General features: G+C 33.6%; 3 protein-coding genes across 6 annotated transcripts; 1 reads left to right on the top strand and 2 right to left on the bottom strand.

Moving 5' to 3' along the window:
* The first annotated feature begins 1,211 nt into the window (after window positions 1-1,211).
* Window positions 1,212-11,016, top strand: LOC140048626 (uncharacterized). 3 transcript variants are annotated; one of them, XR_011845103.1, is made up of 4 exons: window positions 1,212-1,305; window positions 1,391-1,545; window positions 4,701-4,751; window positions 5,197-5,989. XR_011845103.1 is itself a non-coding variant. In XM_072093384.1 (4 exons), the coding sequence occupies exons 2-4, from the start codon at window positions 8,838-8,840 to the stop codon at window positions 10,995-10,997; spliced, it is 285 nt and encodes a 94-aa protein (XP_071949485.1). In that variant the 5' UTR covers window positions 1,221-1,305; window positions 8,749-8,837; the 3' UTR covers window positions 10,998-11,016. The 3 variants fall into 3 exon arrangements, 2 of the variants coding, with proteins under 2 accessions (XP_071949485.1, XP_071949484.1); XM_072093384.1 differs by lacking the exons at window positions 1,391-1,545; window positions 4,701-4,751; window positions 5,197-5,989 and adding exons at window positions 8,749-8,960; window positions 9,464-9,514; window positions 10,887-11,016 and having other exon boundaries at window positions 1,221-1,305; XM_072093383.1 differs by lacking the exon at window positions 1,212-1,305 and having other exon boundaries at window positions 1,321-1,545; window positions 5,197-5,991.
* Window positions 11,017-11,176: 160 nt separating this feature from the next.
* LOC140048625 (coagulation factor IX-like) lies at window positions 11,177-17,954 on the bottom strand. Of its 2 annotated transcripts, XM_072093381.1 has the most exons (4): window positions 17,802-17,954; window positions 14,078-14,233; window positions 13,004-13,228; window positions 11,177-12,229 (listed from the first exon to the last, which is right to left on the bottom strand). In XM_072093381.1, exons 1-4 carry the CDS (start codon window positions 17,887-17,889, stop codon window positions 11,397-11,399), a joined length of 1,302 nt encoding a protein of 433 aa, XP_071949482.1. In that variant the 5' UTR covers window positions 17,890-17,954; the 3' UTR covers window positions 11,177-11,396. The 2 variants fall into 2 exon arrangements, with proteins under 2 accessions (XP_071949482.1, XP_071949483.1); XM_072093382.1 differs by lacking the exons at window positions 14,078-14,233; window positions 17,802-17,954 and adding an exon at window positions 13,958-14,045.
* Window positions 17,955-17,996: 42 nt separating this feature from the next.
* LOC140048624 (uncharacterized) lies at window positions 17,997-22,356 on the bottom strand. The gene is made up of 4 exons (XM_072093378.1): window positions 21,989-22,356; window positions 19,903-20,572; window positions 19,483-19,706; window positions 17,997-19,282 (listed from the first exon to the last, which is right to left on the bottom strand). Exons 2-4 carry the CDS (start codon window positions 20,554-20,556, stop codon window positions 18,841-18,843), a joined length of 1,320 nt encoding a protein of 439 aa, XP_071949479.1. The 5' UTR covers window positions 20,557-20,572; window positions 21,989-22,356; the 3' UTR covers window positions 17,997-18,840.
* Between the last annotated feature and the right edge of the window lie 221 nt (window positions 22,357-22,577).

Below are 22,577 nucleotides of genomic sequence, written 5' to 3'. Positions count from 1 at the left end.
ATAGCAACATTACTTTGGTTTTATTATAACTATTACAGGTTGTAGCAAGCTGTAACCAATGATTTATTTCCATGTAACCTTCATCAAAGTAGACACTTATTAGTCCAACGTGCCGGATTCTCAGAAAACCAGCTGACTTTTCTTGAGGTTCAAAAGGTCCCAAATTCATGTTTACCATTATCGAAAAATACCAGAATCATCGACATAGACCAGTTGAGACCACAGCGGTACGTGCCCGTGGTATTGGGAGAGCTTATAATATTATTATATTATATTAATAGATATATTTATCAATTTTAGTTTTTAGTTTAGTATAAATCGCAAGTCTCTGAATAAAGCATTATTTTATTATAAAAAGAAAATGTGGTCATGTGGATGACACTTTGTGTTGTGTTAGAAGGATCGGAATTCAAACAAGAAATATTTCTTACAAAAAACGCTGCTCGACTTTTTAAAATTGTTCTTTCTTCAGATATATTTATGATTAATTATTAAAAAGATGTCCTTTAATCCCAAAAATACATACAAATAATGTCGTATTCGAGTGGACCGGTGAGTAGTTTTTCCGTTGAGTACTTTTTAACAACGGAGTATTTTGAGCGTTGAGATTGTTAACAAAAAAGCTTTCGTTTTGTCAACGTTTTCTATTCGAATGACTTTCTGTTGAGCACAAATTTACAATTCGAATACAAAAAGTACTCAACGAATCTTTACGTTGACAATCGAATACAAATGCGACAAGTTCTTTAATTATGAATCACGTGCCCATTTAAAAATGGTAAATTTTGAACTTTAATGCACTGTGTGTTTGTGACCTCAAGGCATGCAACTGAATACGCTCTTGAGACAACGTGACTTCAAGCAAAGAGTGATATTATATTCTTTGCTTCAAGTGAGAAAATTCTTTCCAGTCTGTTCAACAAATCAAAGCGCGAGAATCCAAAATCGTTCAACCTTGGAGCCCTCATAGACTCTCTTTTCCCATAGTTTTTTTAGTCCAGCAGCTGGTATCTATAAATTATAGTTGAGTTTACAAATTAGCAAAAACGTCAGCCTCTAGTACTATAACTGCTGCTTGCTTTCAGCTTATAAATGAGTCATCCCTTGTGACGTAGCGGGCTAGATAAGAGCAGCAGCAGCGTGAAAATGTTCATTGAAGAAAAATATAGAGGGGGTGCTGTAATAAATAAGAGCAGAAAACACATCAACATCGACCTTTACACTGTAAACAGGTGTGATTAGTGGATAGTGGGTTTGCGGTATTATTTATTCATTTCCTTTATCATATTTTGTGTATATTTGCTGGTAAGTAATTCATTATTTGCTTTGTCTTGACTGTATACTCTTGCTGGTAGCTATTCATCTATTCACACAATGAAATCGGTTTTAGTGGTTGTTTTAGGTGTAGTCTTCCTCGCATCATCGGTTACCTGTTGCAAAAGAGCTGCAATCACAACTTCTGAGGATAAGCCTAGTTTAGAGACAGAGAACACTCAAATTAAGCCGGAAAATATGCCGAATGAATGGCCATCTCTTGTCGGAAAGGTAATAAAATTTGTTACCCAAGATTAGATATAGTTAGTTAGTCTAGGAATTTGTAGAAAGCTAAGCATGTGTAGGCTCACATTGTATGTATTGGATGCCTATAGATTTGCTTTTCCTCATTATAGGCAGGCCTGTCACACCAAAATCAGTCCGGGCCAAAATCGGTCCGGCGGACCAGTTTTGGCTGCCAAAATCAGTCCGGGGGACCATTTATGGCTGCCAAAAACCTGTCCGGCCGGACCAATTTTGGCCGCCAAATATGGTCCGGTCTTACAAATAATGGTGTGCAAAATGAGTCATAATGTATAGGCCTATATCATTAAAAAAAAAGGCCATGATTAGTCATTATATTGAAAACTATGGGGTTTTATTTGTTATTTTAATATTATAAATTAAGCCTGTTTTTTTTATTATCAATATTAATTAGTAGTAACTCATCAATAATTAGTACTAATTGTTAGGCTTTTTGTATACAATATGTATCTCTGCCTGTTTTTAATCCATTTTGTTCTTTTTTAACATCTTCGTTTCCCCATGATGTTAAAAACAATTAAATTTATTAATTATTTATGGTTAATCAATCAATATATCAATTCAATACAATTAATTATTATAAAACAATTATCCAATATTGATTAGGCTGAGGAAAGAAAAAGGCCTCAATCATAAATAAAATCTAGCTGGCAATATCAGCGTCTCATATACCCGTTCATGTGAGTGTGTGGCAGGCCGAAATATGAGTGAACACCCCACCTAAGTCATGTTTTTAGATAAAATACATTTATTTTTAGTATTTATCCGACAAGATAAAACTTACTATTATATCATGGAATATTTTTCTAGCCATAAAAACAACTTAAAACAGTTAGTAATTCAATTAAAATCGACAGAAGAAAAGCCCGGACCGATTTTGGCAGTGACCAAAACTGGTCCGGCCGGACCGATTTTGGCCCCGGACCATATTTATCGTGACAGGCCTATTTAATTTAACATGCATCATAGGCTAGCTGGCTAGTTAGTAGGTTTTCTAAACAATAAGTCACCACCATCCATAGTCTAAACCTCTATTATACGCACTGTAATATTCTTGTGCTGGGCATTGTAAACATTTTAAATCTGAAAATAACCAAATAACAAAGACCGTAAAAAAAGGATAGGCCTATTTTAGGAGCTTGTCTCCCCCCCACCCCATATTTTTAAAAGGCAGTGGATGCATCTACGTCTAGTCGTAGATCCAAGCTAGATTCTATATCTATGCCTATTGACCCGATCGGGCCTATGGCCCTCGTAACCTAAAGAAAAAACATCCCTTTAGGAAAATGGTGAGAAAAGATGATCAATATGGTCAATAAAGAAGATGGTGAGTAAAAAAAAAACAAAAAAAGACCAACAATGAGTTTCGAACCCTACCCTAATGCTAAAGCATTACATTGCAAAACCCAGGCACTACCCATTCAGCTACCCAACCGGCCTATTTCTTTATTTCCAACGTACAGTAGGTTCTCAGTCTGTATTCATACGTTCATTTGTTACACTATGTGTTCCAATTGCACGCAGAACCATGTTCAGGACAGCATATTGTAATTTGCGTGCGACATCCATCCAAAAGTTGATTACAATTTTGAAATGTTTTTTCTACCGACACATGTCTTATCCATCTTAGAGATCACCTTAGAGTTCAAATGTCAAATGGTTTATTTACGGGTATGGTTTTACTCGATGTCCAAAAGGCCTTTGACTCGGTCAATCATGATATTTTGTGTAAAAAACTTAAGTATCTACAGTAGGATGCCGGTCTATCGGTTGGTTTCAAGCGTATCTGTCTGGGCGAAATCAGATTGTCGATATTAAAGGTACCAAATCGGACTCTATTGACATTGTATGTGGAGTCCCCCAGGGTAGCCTTTTGGGTCCTCTCTTGTTTCTTATTTACGTGAATGACCTACCATCAAGTATCGAAAGTGATTGTAAAGTTGTTTTGTACGCTGACGATTGTGCAATTTTTTACTCCCATAAAGATCCAGTCGCAATCCAATCTAAACTCCAAAACAATCTCGTATCATGCAATAATTGGCTGATCGACAATCAACTTTCGCTTCATATGGGTAAGACCGAATGCATCCTGTTTGGTTCTAAACGTAGATTAAGCAAAGTAAACAAATTCTATATTGATTGCTTTGGAACGACTATAAATGGATCAAAATCTATCAAATATCTAGGTATTGAGATTGACCAAAATGTATCAGGTGACGTCATTGCCCGCTCTGTTATAAACAAAGCAAACGGCAGACTGAAATTTCTGTACCGACAATCATCATTTCTTAATTCTCATTGTCGCAAAATTCTTAGTTTTGCTTTAATCCAACTGATGTTCGATTATTCGGTTTGCTCATGGTCTTCTACGGTAAATAAAAATTTAAAATCAAAATTACAAACGACTCAAAACAAAATGGTTCGTTTTATAAAAAAGTTAGGTCCCCGATCTCATGTTGGTCAATCTCAGCTAAACGATGTTGGTATGTTAAAAGTCCAAGACCGTGTCGAATTTCTTAGAGTCTGTCATGTTTTTAAAATATATAATCATTGTTGTCCACCTTATTTATGCAATCGTTTTATTAGAATTTCAGACAGTCATAATTACAATACTAGGGGATGCAATTTTAATTTTAGAATCCCAACTATCAAGCCAATGGCACATGTGACCTTTTTTTACAATGCTATTAAAGAATGGAATAATTTACCAATTAACATTAAGGAATCACAAACTGTTTATTGTTTTAAAAGTAAAGTTAAAAAGTATCTACAGGAACGTTCACTAGCTCTAGAAACTATTTAATTAGCGCTTCTTCTTTTTTCGATTGTCCTTTTTGCTGTTTTTTGTTTTTTTATATGTTGCTTTGTTTGTCTTTTTTGCTGTTCTTTCAAAGGACCTCATTGGAAACAAGTCCGTAGAGGACTTTTATGAGTTATCCTTGGCATCCTTGTTTTATTTTGGTATTTTTATATTTACCAATTTTAATTGTATGTCTGTGATATTTTATGTACTGATGCCAAAATAAATCAAATCAAAATCAAATGGTTAGGGTTTAGGTTTAGAGCTATGGTATGACATTTGATCTGGATTCATTCATTTCAATCAAATTTAATTTTCACAGAAAGGTGAGGAAGCTCAGAAGTTTATTTCTAAGGAACGCCCAGAGCTGAAGGTCAGTATTACAAATCATTTTGAACAGTTTTTCTCTTAAAAATCAATTATTAGGTCTAAAAAGTGAGTGAGGGTGTCCAATTGAAGTACTGTAGAATTTTAGCATACTGAAGTAAGCTGTTTCATACCATTTATTCACATTTTGATATATAGTATGCTATCACAAAAGTGATTTATCTACATCTGGATTTACATAATTATTGATTTAATATTAATAATTAATGAATCAAGAACTTTTTTATCTCCACGTTATTTACTAACCATCTGTCAATTTTGTCTGGACTACCTCATTTAACTCGGCTTCTTCTCGTTAAATTCCAACTCATGAAATATGTTCACAATTCAGCAAACAAACATTCCTTATTTCTATGTCATTAACAAGAACAAACCTTTTTTAGCCAGGTTCTTTGTATTTTGTTATGACATTTCATTTATTTATTCTAAAGATTGTCATTCTTAATAAAGACGACATGATGACAATGGACTTTAGAGAAGATCGTGTGAGAATCTTCGTTGATGATAATCAAGTTGTTGTTCGTCCACCGAAAACCGGTTAAAGATCAACACTCTGTGGACAGCACAAGAATTTATAAATATTCTTAATTCACACTAAAGATTATATAACTATATAAACTATATTAAACCAAACAATCAAACAACATTTGTATACAAATGCTACATGGGAAATCTTGACCGTTAAATCAATCAATCACTCAATATATTTCATAACAAAAGTACATGGAAGAATTATTATTCTTGACGGAACTATCAAATAGAGTCTAGACTAGATTATTTTAGATCATACAGTATAACGAAATATAAGATATATTGATAATAATTATATACAATTGTGTAATTTTGAGCAGATATATTTTGATATAATTATAATTGGACCAACAAGGATATAATTTTGAATAGAGTGATAATGGGTGCTAATTTTATTATACAGTACATGGAAATTTCAAAGAATTAGATATTATGTAATAATACATTTTGTTTAGTTTTTCATAGGAAAGTGAATTGTGGGTAAACCAAAAATAACATTTATGTCTGAAATGTTGCAGATTATATATTATTTGTAGTTTACACACAACCAACTTTTGCAAATTGTAATTAATAATAGATTTTTTAAATTGTTAAATCTTATATTTTTATTTTATGAATTTATAATTTATACACTAAATTTGTCAGTGATTCTTTAGATTATTCTTTAAAAATCAATTGATGATTGCAATAATAAAAATGTGGTATGAATAAATGTTTTGTTTTTGCAAAAACAGACTTTTTGTTTTAATTTGAAAGCTGTTCCTAATACCAATGCAAATTGAATTAAAGGCTCACACAAGAATTATATTGGCAAATATAATCGTTAATCTGTTTGAAAAAAGTGTTATTTAACTTTCGGGTTGGTGACCCAAATGTATTTAATGGGCCTAGGTAAGAGAAAGGGACGCTGTGATTGGTGGAGACTTGCAGGTGAGTGACTGAGCGATTAAGACAGAGGAACCTTAATACATAGCCATAATATCGACAAGGGTTCGAGGCTCACTCGCTTCATGGTTAACAACTCTTCTCAGATAACGACTATAAACCGCAGGGCCAGGTAAAGTCTGTGAGACTGAAAAAATTTACAGCCAACAGCCTACTCTTGGTACGTTCAGATTCGTTTCATCTCTAGCAAGGTCACATAACATCTGGTATGTACAGTAAGAGTAAATTTGATTTTGGTGGGCAGTCATTGATGCATAACTTTCGTATCATAAGTGTCACACTATTCTTGTACAAAAGATCACTGCCGTAGGAGATGGCTTCCACTAATCTTTTTCTGGTTCAGACCTATTGAATTGTATGCCGCGTCGATATGAAGGCATAACTCCATGTTATGTCTGAACAGGCCCTTTTCTTCGTACGTTAAAATCTGATTGGATAGCAATGATTCTCAATGTGGTACAGTAGAATGTTATCACTTTAATCGTCTACATCCATTCGCCATGAAGTCTGAACTAATCGGTACTGGTGACACGTAAGTGGATGTTTCAAACCTCAATAAATATTGACAATATCATATATAGTTATCTCATCTTGTTTATCCAGACTTAACTTAAAATTGTTCTCTGATAGAAAGATTAGAGTCTGTAGGTTTGTTTGGTGACAAATACTGTAATTTGGATTTGCTATTTTAATAGAGTGGATCATGGTCAATGTTCGTCCATTATTCTGGAAAAGAAACTAAATCAGTATCATAAAAACATTGCATTGTTGTTGATTGCCACCGATAAAACAGGGTAGTTCAAATAAATGAATAAATAAAATAGAAAAGCATCAACATCTATAAAAATATTACAATAACTTGATTCTAAGAACATATTGTTTTGTAGCTTTAGCATATAGAACATAAATGTATACACCTTCTGATAAAAAAACCACGGTGTTAATATCAATATACTGAAAATAAAAAATACATCACATTAAATAGTTGAGTTTTCAGTAAATTGTTTATATGCTACTGCCCCATGATGCTGAAATGTTTTCCTCAAAATATGCACGCTATAAGACATTAGACATACTTCTGGAATTATTTGTTTTTTTAAATTCCCACCAAACAGGCCAGTGCCTGTATGTAAACTCTGGAGTGGCTCTGGAGTTTTGTTGCAATGTAAAACTCTTTGAATAATAAAACAAGGATTATTTTCATAAACGGTTGTGTACGTAACAAGATAATTGATTCTTGAATTGGTGTTGAATGTATCTGTTTACTACAAAGCATCGAGAACCAATACAATCTATTCCCTAGCCCTGCTGAAATAACAATAACAACAAACTTGATATCACATGTGCAGTGGGTTGCGTCATATGCTGCCTTACTTCATCCTTTAATACAGCAATTAATTATCTTCTGCCTGGATGTGGTTTAGCTTTCAGTAATTAAATTTTCATGGAATGCTGTTTATTCAGATGATATCCAACGAGACTAAAAGACTGTAAAGCGTTATATATTTATTTGCCTCAAAACAAAGTATGAAATTATATTTCATTTAATTTTATCCATGTAGTTACTCCTTTCCCAGATTAAATAGCACATTCAAGTTCAAATCCTTACCATCACCAGGTAAAATCTGCAATAAAATTTGCAATAAAATCGTATTCATAATTTTACATTTTGGTATATTTAGAAATACTATCTCTTAACCTTGGGTAAAAACAAGTTATGTTTTAAGCTTGTATCGTCGGGGTTTATTATAATTATTTACTTATTTCAGACACTTCACCTTTAGAACGGGGCACTTAAATGTGGTGTGGTGCAGTCAAATATAAACTTAACAGTACAAGTATTATAAAATAACGATTGTGAGGCATTTGATGAATAGGCAAACTGCCTTAAAATGTCTTTGATATATTTCAAGAAACTATTCTCATCATCAGAACAGAAAACAACGCCTAGTAGAGTACTTATACCAATATGACAGGTTGTATGTAAATGGGAAGTAATTAGCATGATAAAAAAAACCAAGGAACATGGACAACAAACAATCGTATGGCAAGCGTGACGCCTAAGTTATAGATTTGTTTGTTCAAGGAAGGTTTCCTCCACGTGATGTGGTAGGCGTTGTTTTCTGTTCTGATGATGAGAATAGTTTCTCAAAACATATCAAGATATTTTAAGGCAGTTTGCCTATTCATGAAATGCCTCACAATCGTGATTTTAACTTGAAAGTTTGGTGGAATCATACATGATTATAAAATAAGTTTGTAATTTCGAGTTCTGGAATTTTTATTTCTTGTATGAATAAAAAACCTATTAAACTGGTTATGATAATTCTAGTCTAGATAAGTCTTGTAATTTAATCGCTCGGTAATCTGAACGTTTGTTTATTGTTGCAATTTTTAATGGTTGAAAGACTCACACATTCCCATTTCGCTCAATCGATTGCTCACTCTTGCCTGAAAGTATCTACGCCAGATTGTGTAACACATTGTTTTTTTCTTCTTTGCATCAGCAGTGAAGACAAACTTGTAAGCATTGGATGATCCTTTACGTATCCAAATGCATTTTCACTCAAGTAATTGACGATCAACCTGAGAGTTTATGATGAGGTTACAGATACGCCTTTTGTTTTTGTACTTACTTGTTGTGATACATATAGACATATCTTACTGTTGTTGTAGTGGAGGAGGTCGGCAAACAGAATGGCCAGAGTTAGTTGGAGAGGTATGTATATTTTCATCACAGCAGTTTTAATCACAGACTTGTTGGGGTAATTCTGGTTGTCAGAGAGGTATTCCACGAATGAATTTTATTATATTATTTCAAACTTACATTTGTACATTCAGGGGACACTCCTATTAAGGGGACACTTTGATGTAACCCCCCCCCCCCCCCATAACAGAGGTTCTACTGGATAAACAAAAAAAACTAAAGATTTTCTAAATAATTCTGTACATAAAATGTCAGGTGTATCTAGACTATAATTTGTATTTTGGATACAGTGTTTGTCTATTTGCTACCTTGTTTTAGTAGCAATTAGATTAGTTTAAAATAATATACTGAGGCCTACGGTATTTTAAAAGGCCTCCACATATATTATATGGAAATCCCTTGTGTTCTATAGTGCATGGAACGGTAAAATAATTACGTTATACGTTATTGCAACTTTAAGTTATAAATTTGTGTGTTATTATAGTACAATAAAAAATGCATGTTTTTTTCCACAGACAGGTGATGTAGCAAGAAGTCAAATACTTAATGATTATCCAAACTTAAAGGTAACTCTCTTTTTTTTCTTTCTTCTAAGTTTCTCAATATAAATTGCGAGATTATTATCAATTCTTTTTTTTTTTGGATATACTAAAATATATCAAGATATAGCATAAATTGATGCTCTATTACTAGATTTCTTTCATATTGACATTATGTTAGAAAGCTCCGAATGGGAACTTTCGTTGTTAACATAAAGATTCGTTGAGTACTTTTTGTATTCGAATTGTAAATTTGTGCTCAACAGAAAGTCATTCAAATAGAAAACGTTGACAACGCAAGGTTTTTCGTTAAGAACAATCTCAACGCTCAAAATACTCCGTTAAATAAGTACTTAATGGAAAAACTGTAAAACAATTGTTTACTATAGATACTTATACCTGATATTTTTTATAATAGCGCCCTCCTTCAGAGTCTAATATGCATATTCAACTGGTCGCTTCCAAAAAACTCCTAAAACTGCTGGAGTCAAGGAGTAGATCTCCTAAAAAAATACAAGTTGGATACGCCTATATTTAATTTTTCTAAATGGAGACATCTGCTAAATATAGAGTATGCTTTTGTGGGGCTACAGTAGTATTCTTTATTCATTGGGAAAAAATAATAGGCTAATCATTTTGATTATAAATTGTTTTTATCAACATGAGTGAGTTTCTTTACAACGCAGAAGAGAGGCCCATTGCAGATGCCAAAATACAGATTATAAATCAATCAAAATTAAATGACATATTCCCAAAATTCTATTTTTTTAAACAAATATTTGGCAATTTAGATTCATAGAAAATTGTTAGATAAGATAAGCAAATTTTAAATATGTTAATATTATATTGTAACCACAAACCATAAAAAAAAAATGTTTGTTTCCTGTGACGTTTTTAGATTTTGAATGAAATAGTTGGAAATTTTGGATCAAAGTTCTCATAAAACAATTACGTTCTGTCAACATCATAAATGTACACAATGTAACGCGTGAACCCAGTGCATCTTTTGGAAGGGTAGGTATTGTTACCCTAGTGTACTGGTCCCTCTCATCCCCTGTCCTGTTTAATTTAAAAGACATGAGTACTGTTGTGTACACAGCCCACACTTGCGCAATTCAGCTCAGTTAGTCTGCGAGAAACATGTTATGCTCATACATTTACATTTTTAAATAAATCATTTTAGGCCTATTACATTTAAGCTACTGTAGTTTATATAGTGAATTATTATCGAGTGGGCTAGTGGTACAGTACATATTTACACTAAGGGTCAAACAGCATACAGGAAAATCAGTAATAATCAGTAACTGCAATTTTTACAGTTTATTAAACATAGGAAATAAAATGATATCATAATCCACCATGCATTGTTCTTATGACTGACTGTTTTTTTCATCGTCAGGTTTATATTATACCAGCTGATTCAGCAGTAACTGCAGACTTTGTTACAAATCGTGTCCGAATATTTGTTGACCAAGAAAACATCGTCACTCGGCCACCAAGGATTGGTTAGTTATTTTTAGTATGATGGGGTGTAGTAAGTTAGCTGTAAATATACACAAATATAAAATATTTTCATACATTTATTTGTGTACTGAATATTATAATATAATATATAATAATTATTAAGCAGTGGAAGCACTCCATCATTTTTACAATTACTGATAAGATTAATAAATTCAGGAAAAAAAAGTATGGCAACTTACAATACAATACAGATGCTGATTTTCTATACATAAACATTTTTTTTAAAGAAACAAAAAAGTTCTTCCTGCCTTTCAAACTTATTTGTTAAGGTCTAACATACAGTACTTAGACCTAGTTATTAACATTACATTTAGAACAACCGTTTAAAATACAAACAATATGAATGTTTTAGTAATATGTATTTAAAGTGTTTTGGAATTTACATCTATAAGGGTCCCATATGTTGCTCCAACCAACTGTAGTAGTTACTTATTCTGGTATAGAACCCATATTTGCCCTCATTACCGCACCCTTCTCCCCAGCTTACAATCCCTATAAGATATGCTGCACTTCCGTCATTTATAGTTAAGGGGGCGCCACTGTCCCCTGTACACGCATCTGGTCCTTTAGCCCGACCATTTCCAGCACAAAACATATTATCTGTTACAGGATACGAGGTTGATTCCCTACATATTTTTTGTGATACAATTGGCAATTGAATCTCATTTAAATATCGTGGGTACGGTCCGTTTTGCGAAAGTTTTCCCCATCCGACAACCTTTCCAAATTCTCCAGAATTAAATAATTCTAGTTCATGTTCGTTTAATTCTGGCAAACAGCAAGGGATGATGAAATTTGAATAGTCAATACTGCCCTCTATCTTTAAAAGTACAATATCATTATCGAAAGTGTCATTATTGAAGTTTTCATGAACTATGACCTCTCGGATATTGTACGTTCTTTGACCAACCTCTGGTAATTCCAAGTCATGATCTCCCAGTTGTACTCGCAATGTCTGCTTGGTTCCGTTTGTTGTGTGGATGCAATGAGCTGCGGTTAGTACCCAGTGACGATTCAATAGTACCCCTGCACATATCATTTGTACAAATTTAGTGTGCCAAAGTTGAACAATCCATGGCGATGACCCCTTAATTGCCAGATGACCATTGGCTGCTTGTAAATTAGGTGAACTTTTCTGTATGGTGTCTAGGGCTGGCGTCCATTGTTTATTTTTCATTAGAATTTTTTCTACTTGATCGAAAACTGGTCTTCCACATTCTAGATGAAAATATGATTAATATAAAATTGGTTATAAGTAACTAAAAATGCATTGTATGGTAGTTAGTGTAATATATTTTTAAGTATGTTATAAGTTATTGAAGACGATATTTCAGTACTTAATGCAGACTAAATCTAATTGTTTAGATGGGGAATCTGTTATCACTTATTAGTCAGAGGAAAATTTAAAACAGTGTGTCCAGGGTTTCTAAAAATTGTTAAATTGAGTGATGAACGTAATGTTTTATCTATTGCATTGCATTTGCAGAAATGTAGTAGGTGTGAGGGTTGGGTGTTATGTTGTCGATGATTTGGGTTTGCCACTTGAATTTAGTTTTAGTTTATTCATAGTGTGCATATATTGATAGTTGAAGGTTAATAAATAATAATTAATAATAAAAATAATAATAATGGAGTTCTCAACTTATGCCCAGTATATAGTATATGAAATTGCTTATATAGATGAACATTATAAATTAATATTATTATCAAATTTTTGTTTTGTTATTTGTTATTTTATTTGTTTACATATTTAAATGTTTTCTGCATTATAATGTGTAACAATAAAGTTTTAAATTAATTTATTAATTTTAATCAAATTATTTATATAAGTATATATTTCCAGTGTAGTTAAAGAGAATATTATTTATTTTGTAAAAGAACTTTGAGATTTATAGGTAATTTATAGATAAGTATATATCTTCCATAATTATAAACAATATCTAAAGTAAATAATATTGAAAATGAATTATTAAATAACTTTATTTCTCATACCATATGACTGAGATGGAGTGTTTGTAGATATCCCTGATTGAGGTTCATCATTATGCATGGTTACTGGTAATGGTTGCGTTGTTGGTGATAGTGTTGGCCTTGCTGTTGTAGTTCTACACCTCTTTTTGTTTCGGCATCGCCTCTTTTGTTTTTCTTTGCTATGATCTGAGCCTTCAGAACCAAGCACAAAACTTTCAGTTGGCACTAAACAGGTCTTGCTTACTTCTACATAATTGAAAAAGAGAAAGGGAGTGTAAAACAATGGATTCATTTTCCAGAAGGTCACAACTTGAGAAGAAACACTAAAGTTTAGACTTGAGAATTTATGAAAAAGTGGCAAAACAATAGAGGGTGCTACAACAATTAAAACATTTAAAACCAAAATGCCAACTAAACCCAATTTGATAGAAAGTGCCAATGTGTAAGTAAAGGCGAACAATATTGGTTACTTCATTCAAAATGTCGCTTGTGATTGGTCAAACCAGGGGGTCGTCTCTGGTCAAACTACTTTGCATACGTCCTTGAGTTGTGTCATAGCGGGAATTGAGCTTGTTGAGCGACTATGTAGTGAACCTCAGACTTCAGAGGAATCGTGTTTACTTATCAAGAAAAATGTGTGCGTCTGTTGGCACTCATAGAGAACACTTAGTATGGATAGACCAAATACTGATCACTTTGAAGTCAGTGCACAACTACTAAACCTCAGACTCCAGAGATCTTGTTTACTTGCCTAGCTTGGCAAGTATGTTTGCAATCATTGCGAAACCATATGTACAGACACAGACTGATCCTTTTAACTAAACCTCAAACCCCAGAGGGATCTTGTTTACATACCTGGGCAAGTCCTTCTGTTGACACTCATTGAGAACCCGTATGGCCAGACACAGCCTGATCCCTTTGACGTCAGTGCACAACTACTGAACCTCAAACCCCAGAGGGATCTTGTTTACTTACCTAGGCAAGTCCTTCTATCGACACTCATTGAGAACCTTTATGGACAGACACAGACTGACTCTTTAGACGTCAATGCACAACTACTGAACCTCAAACCACAGAGGGATCTTGTTTACTTACCTAGGCAAGTCCTTCTATCGAAACTCAGTGAGAACCCGTATGGACAGACACAGACTGACCCTTTTGACGTCAGCGCACAGCCGTGTGAACAACCTAGATTTCTCTGTGAACATCTTCTTAATGACATCTTAATTTCACCAGCGTTTTCATATTTATCTGTAAATAATATAGAATAATATTTTCTATTTTTCACATTAAAATAATCTAAGCCTAGTCTAGGAAAACTGAATTTTTGTTTGTTTGAGTTTAGAAAGAATATTACCAAAATTTACTAGTGTAGACCATTAGTTTTTTTACAAACTTTGGCAACCTTCAGGTTTGTGAATCAAATAGCATAGACGTCAGTGTACCAGTGTAGACAAAGGTTTGGTAAAGTTTGCTATCAATCTCGAGTTTGACAAGACAAGTGTTTCAAAGTTGTAGACCTGTTGACAAACTTCGGCCAAGTACGGAAAAACAAATATACAGAAATCGTATAAACTTATGCAGCCTTTAGTTGCCAAACTCTTGCAAATTGTTAAAGTTTTCTAGTGCAGACAACACAACCTGATTGCAAAGATGTTTATTTGAGGAACCATATAAGTCATTAGATTCTGGTTTGGTGTGTGTACACTAACGTTTTTTTGTTAAATTCAAAACTTTCCTTTCGACATTACTATATTGACCGCATATACAGTATATTTAGTTTACTACTGAACTGACTGTATATTATTTTGTTTTAATGAATCAGGAAAGAATGATTGAAATAAAACCACAAGAGCGCTTGAGGTTTATGGTCATGTTGTCTTTTGTCGATGTAATATTTATTAATTTCCGGATAATATGTCATGTGGAAAACCAAGGTGATTATTACGATTGTGTGGTTATTTTATGTCATGGAAATGAGAACGACAAAGTGAAGAAAAACACTAATAGCTAAACTAATAAGTGCCAAAAAAATGACATTTAATTTCGTTACAGTGATAATTTTTGCTAACCCTGGATCTCAAAATCGGACTATGTACTAGGCCTACTTTATTACTTACTCCAGGACATATTAATGTATTTTCAGACCCAAGCTTGTAACCTATTTTGGTGGTCCACCCCAGGTTGTACATCATGGAAAGCGGTGGAACGTGGTATTTTCATATACCACCACGTTGCAACAAGAAAGTTTTACTGGACAATATCGTACATCCCGATGATATTTGTGAAAAATAAGAGTTGTGTTCAGTTTTGAACTTGACTTATATTAGTAGGCGTTATTATGTAAGGTTATTAACCCCACCTGGAAATTGAATAAGCCGATCAGCAGACGCGTGGTGAAAGTTCATGAAAGGAAATAATAGTGTCTAATATATCCAACATTTATTGTTAACATTAGGAAGATTACGCTATTATTCTGTTTTATGCGTGCAACATTGGTTTCCACCACAGGACACACTGCAGGACATACTCAGCGCAAATAATTTTACCAATCACAAGCAGCATTTGATCCGAATTTTGTTTTGTGATTGGTCAAAATTGCTTGCGTTGCACGTCCTAGATTAAGAGCCATGTCTTAATAAGCTGATGTTTGTAATTGATATTCAAAAAGTCTGGAAATTACGTCACATATGGAGACGTCTGACAAGCATTAAACGTCACTAAAGACAATAATAATTCAATTAAATTAATGACTAATTACTTACTAATTGAGCATTATCAGGACGATTGGAATGGGGTGACAGATGGGGGTTGTGAGGTACATCATTTTCTACCGCCAGCTTGATTTATTTAATTTTGAAATATTGCATTATATACCACTACATATCATTCCACAGATTCCCTTTCGGTTTAGTTTTTTTTTTTTTTTTGCACTATTTTTAATATATGCCCGTAGAAACTTTTTAGCGCATCAATTTTATGAGTTGTTTTCGTGTGTATGTACAAACATATGCCTGTTGTGTGTCGATACAATCTGATGCATCATTCTGATATTAAAACAAGTTGTAATACAATCGTTACTGACGTAACCTTGGCATTATTATACTTTGAAAACTTCTCATTCCAATTTTAGATAGAAACTCAACCGCATCTCGGAAGAAGCCCAGCTCGTCTTGGAAAAGGCCCAACACAAAATATCAAACACAAACTTAGACCTATCTCGGAAAGAAGCTCAATATACGTTAAACGAAGTTAGAAATACCTATAATTAATTTAAAAAAAGTTCAACCTCTTCTTTCAAAAGCCCAACCATCAGACACTTTCAATATTGGTTGTCATCACAATGAATTTTTCCGACAATAATAAATGCGGTGACATTTAGCGTCATTACCGGTACATCCCTTACATCATCACGTGAACTTTTTAAAAAACTTCTTGGCCTTCACTTTCGTTATAACACATGGAAGGATAAAATGAAATTAAGGATTTATCAAGTTATTTAGAACTGCCTGTTCAATTGAGTTGAGGGTACTTTTAGCATTTTATTTTTGAGCGCTAAAATGTAATTAAAGTTCATTTTATAGCGCATAATGTGCATGGAAAACTGCCAACACACATTTTAAAGACAACGTGGAATCGGTCTTTAGTACGGTAGTTATTTGTATGTTATATCAAGGAATCTAACTACAGGATGTTGAGCTACATAGGGTCAAATGGTTTATCTGTGGTTGCGACACGATCTGGTCGTTCCACGCTCCTTGACACCAAGCGCCGCGCGAAGAATATGTACGGTACATATCATTTGTCCCAGTCAGACATACAATCAACGAATTCTTAAAAGTTCCTATCGTGGAAAGGCGAGCTTATTGTCCTGTTGTTAGATTGCCTTGGTTATATACTAGCATCTAAATATATTTGTCCTTGAGTTTTATCATTTTTAAAAGAATAATCTTTAACTAATTTTGAATAAAAAAAAACCTATTTCGAATAACTGACCCTTTAAAACCAATGTATTGTAAGGGAGCATTGTGTCTAGTTTCTGTAACATGGTTAAAACTATATCTAGACAAGCATCTTATTTTGCTGTTGAAATATGTAACATCCGCAAATGTACCGGCGGTATGCTTGCTATAACAATATACGAGGCTAATATTTAAAGTGGTTTGTTGACATGACTCACGTAAAATACTACACATGCGTTAAATTCACGACCTAAGAATAAGATAGTACCGGTATTATAGGCGAGCATCGGTATTAGGAAACCTGTCTTATTTATGTGTTCAAATCAAACACAAAGAATTCTACGTAGTTACAGCAGTTTGTCCTTCGTGTTTTACATCTACTGTTTATTTAAACATTTTGTATTATTATTCTCTCTCATCAAGTTATCTTTACTTGCACATTTGCATTAATAAACATATCATTAATATAGCTGTTATCAATAAGGTACCGATAATTTAGTACAGTACATTATATTTGATAGGCCTATCTGTATTCTTTTTCTGATTTATATGTTCTCCATTGAACTTATTTATCTGTATTTTACAATGAAAACACGTCAGAATTATTACTGTATAATGACTTATCACTGTACTTATTTACGAATGGAAATTGACGTTGATAATTCAAAACACACCTCCTTGGTACGTTACCCAACTTAACCCAGAATGAAAGATAATGACCAACTAACATAGGTGTTAGCACTTGTTTGCCTCTTATCTCTTTCTTTCTTTGTTTACGGTACTCCTACTTGACAGAAATTTCTATTTCTATAAATATATTATTCGGTAGTAACAAATCAACAAAGAATATCACATACCAAAGTCTGTGTGCGTACTTGAACCACGAGAAGATGCGCGAGCGAAAGACGCCACTAAAAGTAGCACTGTAATCGATGTAATTGACATGTTCCAAGTTACTTTATGTAGGCCACACTATTAGAATATCCTCTCGATCACAAATGAACACTTAAGAAAACTTTCGCACAATACAGTAAGATTTTGTATTTTTATTGAGGGCGCATTGCAGTGTGATATTTATACTTTAGAAATACAAATAAAATGCCCAAGCAATCACCATTCAACGACTGGGTTTAATAATGATTAATTTTGATAATAGTGAAGGTATTTAATTAATGCAGACATATATTATTCAAATAAAAAAATATTATGCTACAGTAATGTATCTGAATAAAATAGTTCAGTATTGTTTTTTTTTACTCTTTTGTTCAAATTTTTTAAAATCTAAATTAACAGGAATAATATTTTATTTACTACAGTTATTTTCAAAATAATTACATTACTGGTTTTACTTCCATTTTATCCTCTGTTACGATGAACTATTTAAAGTTAAATTTAACACCAATACATGGCGATGCACATGACTTGGTGGGTACTGACCAACTGCGCGCGGCCTTTGCGATATATCATTCAAGAGGAGCAACAGGAGAAAATCACGAATAGCAAGAAAACAACAGGATGCGCAGAAGAACAACCAGGAGGTGGGTTTAAGTCGAGAGAGCTGTATAACATGTATATTTGACGTCCCTCCAACAATGCAGAAGACGTTTGGAAGACGGTAAGTGTACATTGTTGTTGAGTGATTAAGTCTTTTGATTTATCTGACTTACCCGTAGAATTATTTGTATTATAATATACTGGTATCATATTATGGTATTTTTGTTGTGAAAAATTAAGCAAAACTATTAAAAAACATTTTAGGTATGTTAAAGATCAATGTGGGCATTGAAAGATAAATTGACAGTGCTTGTCTGAGTACTGTAACTGTTGTAAATCTATTCGATTTCTTTTTTTGTCCACTAAATGTCTCTATTCCCTCTCATCTCATGCTTGGAGGATCTAGTCAACACCTTTCATACGATTATACTTATCGGTGAACACCTTTGAGATCTCTTCACAGAGAACATACCATTCAATGCCATGCTTCTCTTTAGAGTTGCGATCCGGATGGTAGTGGACGATAGCTTTCTGCAGAAGTTTCTTGATCTGACTCTGTTCCATTTTGGATGGATCCTGTTTAGGCAACTTGTGCTTCTTAATTTTTGGCGGATGGTTATCGTATATGTACTTCATACATTCGTAATTATCCTCTATATTTTTGAACTTATTAATCTTCTCTTTAAGCTTTTCAACGGTTTCCTCTCGTTCTTTCATCCACGCAGCTGTTTCTTCGTCTTTTGTATTTATCTGGTATTCAGACAGAGTTTGCGCACAGGCTTTGTACCAATCATCTTGAGTAACGTTATGAGGATGGACAGTATGTGCAAGAGTCACTGCTTTGCTGAAGAAAAACCAAAATAGTGAGAAATTATCAAAATATTCACGGCTACAATGATAGGCCTACTAACAAAATAAATACTGGTGGGGGCAGTTGTGGTACGCTGACGTCATTGAAATGCCGATCTGCTTCTGCAAAACGACAGTGACAGGCAATTTTATTGAAGAATATGAGGGTATGATACACACAAATATTATACTAACTTCAACAAAGGCCTAGCTTTTGATTTGAGTTTTAGAATTCTGTGATAGACATCAGCAATCCGACTCGTAGCTATGGCTTCCGTCTCAACGTCCAACTCACGTGTTAAGACAATTGATTTTCTGTACCAATCAATAACTTCAAAAACCATGTCCATGTTTAATTGTTCTTCCAACATTATGATCTGTGCTTTGAGATCATCACCAATCTTCAGTGCTTGTTTGGCCTGTATATAAAACAGAAAGAAAATTACCAAACCAAAATATCCATTGGAAAATGGAAAAGTGTTACTCCGAAAAATGACAACCATTTTTGATTCAACTATGACCTCATGGTTATAATTGTTCGTAGATGAAATTTCTCTATATCTTGCAGTGTTTCTCTATAAAATTATGTCTAATTATTTAGTTAGAACGTCATACCTCGGCAATGGCTGTCTGTATTGTCACATCTGCAGAAAAGACATCAATTTCTACCATTATATCTTCATTTATTCCATAGCGTCTTGCTATTTCTAAAGGTTGATAACAATCACCTAGGACACTCATGGCTCTCTTAAAAGTACCTTTCCGGAGAAGACTAGTTGCCTTACCCAGAAGTTGCTCCACGTAACCAACACAAATCTGTGCTTTGAGTTCTCCTGCTGGAAATATGCGACATGACTTGGACAGTAATTCCGTTTTCTCGTCTAACATTCCAGCCTGATTATTGACATAATCAAGCGACTCTTGTAGACTTTGATACATTTTCTGCATCAATTCATCGGCCCATCTATGCTCGTTACCTGCATCCTTTCCACAATGTAATGCCCGGCTGAAATATGTTTGTGCTTCTTTGAAAAAATACAGTATCTTGCCACGTGGGTCTTTCCCCAACGATGCCAGCTTCCATGACACCATTGCAAGGTTTTTGTTAGCAGAGGCACTTTCCTTTGCGTTACAGCTGCATTCTAATGCGTTGATGTAACACTTCCTAGCTTCATCTAGACGACTTTTTTGAAGGACTGGGCTGAGTTCAGGAGTAACTGATCTATAATGAACATTACCCTGTTGTCGTAGTTTATCTGATTGGCTCATTGTGATTGATTTTAACCTAAATGGACAAAAAGGTACATAGCAATTTCAATTGGAATATTATAGTTAACTGATTTTACAACTAGCATAGATAGGTAAACAATCATTATTTCTCCTAATGAAGATGTATCATTTTCCCCTAAAATGGACACCACTAGCCAAAATGTAGCCTCAGACAATGCTCGTATAGAAGGTATGTTCGGACGACATTATATTTTTAGGAACTTATAGATTTTCACGTCAACTTTCATGTCGACTGCTACCCTATTATTGTTATGATATGCGCATGCGCTAGGCGACTGACACGTCGACTGCCAATTTTGAGAACTTGTTCAGTGGCATTTTGGCGTTTGCTCTCAAGTGGACATATATGACGTCATAACATTGCAAACGTTTACCAAAATCATGGCGGAGAATGATCTCGCGATAATTTTCTGAGAATGTAATAGAGTGAATTTCAGGAAAATTATATTTGCAAACTGCTAATTACTGATTTGTATTGGTTATTTGTTTAAAAGCTTTTCATAATACAGGTTATGGTCTGGGTCTTATCACTAGGACGAACGCGCTACTAGAGAGTACAACGTCATACGTTTACTGGTACATCAACGTAAATGTCCACTTAATCTAAACGGCTACGACCAATGTGGACGTACGTCGTGCACATTCACCCAAATCTAAAAGCACCTAATGTTTTTGTCGTCGTCCATTATTTAATTTTTTCAAACCGTCATTTCGACTACCAAATAGGGTAACACAAACATGTTTGATTTAAATCATTCAGATTAGGCCTAATGAATCTGAATAATCATAATGTATTATCAACAGAAATCGTTATAGACTTTACACTAACGTATAGATAAAATATAGACATATAGATAATATACCTCGATAAATATAGATTATTAAATGTACAATATAGTTAAAAATAGAATTTGGAATATTTTCAATTATGCAACGAATCCGGGGTTTTCCCCAATACAAAATAAATAATATTTATCGACACGTTTTGCTTTGTTTAACATAAGTCACATCACAATAAGTGACACACATTTGTGATACTGTACTGTTGACTTAAGTAACACAATGTATTAAATGACGATGTTTGTCAAAGAATGTTGTTCATTTCTGTCAGAATTTATAAACAATAATAGACATGTACGGTTAAAAAAATAGGCCTACTACTTATCTTTTCAAAACTGAGCTTTTATGATTGAATTTTTTGTGCACGATTTTCTGTATTAAGTAGGCCTGCATGGCTCCACAGGTTACGAACCTTAGACAGTTTCATTAAAATGTGAGAAATTAACATACAGTATATAGTCCTAAACAATTAAAATTCATAATAATGCGTAACACATTATATCAAATCCATAAATATTTAACCTCTGGAAAATAAGTAATACAATCATTATAGAGCATTATAAGTACATACCTGCTGAAGAAGAGAAGATTGGATTTAGATATCGCACAAAAACAGACCCAGACTAGTGTGTGTGTCCAATGCAGAAACGGTAATTATTCATTATTTTTGCTAACTGGGAAAAACCAGTATGGCAGCATTTTAAATATATCATAAATTTGTTGATTATTATTGATTCTACACAAATCTGCGTTTTCCAAGTCAGCAATGTATTATTTACGTAACAATGAGTCACTGCACGTTACGTCACAATATTTCTAGAGGGGGTGAATCTACATTATTTTATTGAGCATACATAATTGGAATTGAGCAGGCATTATTAAATTATTTTACATAACAACAGCTCTTTAAAACATTTCAGTAAATCTATATATAAACCTTTGCAAACAAAAATATAAATGCGGCCGGCAATGTGTTTTAACATTGGCATTTGACTTAATCTATTGTTGAATGTGGAATAATAGGCTTATACATTGGCAGTGAAAGAAAAAGCAACAAGAAATTACTTAGTCCTACTACTGTACACTTTACTCTTTAACTTTCGAATGAAATTATTGTTAGTAAATTTAGGCGTGTCTCGTCTGAACATTTAATTAAAATA

Source organism: Antedon mediterranea, chromosome 5, assembly GCF_964355755.1.
Source record: "Antedon mediterranea chromosome 5, ecAntMedi1.1, whole genome shotgun sequence".
NCBI classification, from domain to species: Eukaryota; Metazoa; Echinodermata; class Crinoidea; order Comatulida; family Antedonidae; genus Antedon; species Antedon mediterranea.
Note: the sequence above shows the minus strand (reverse complement) of the source record. Positions and strands in the feature narration are given on the sequence as shown.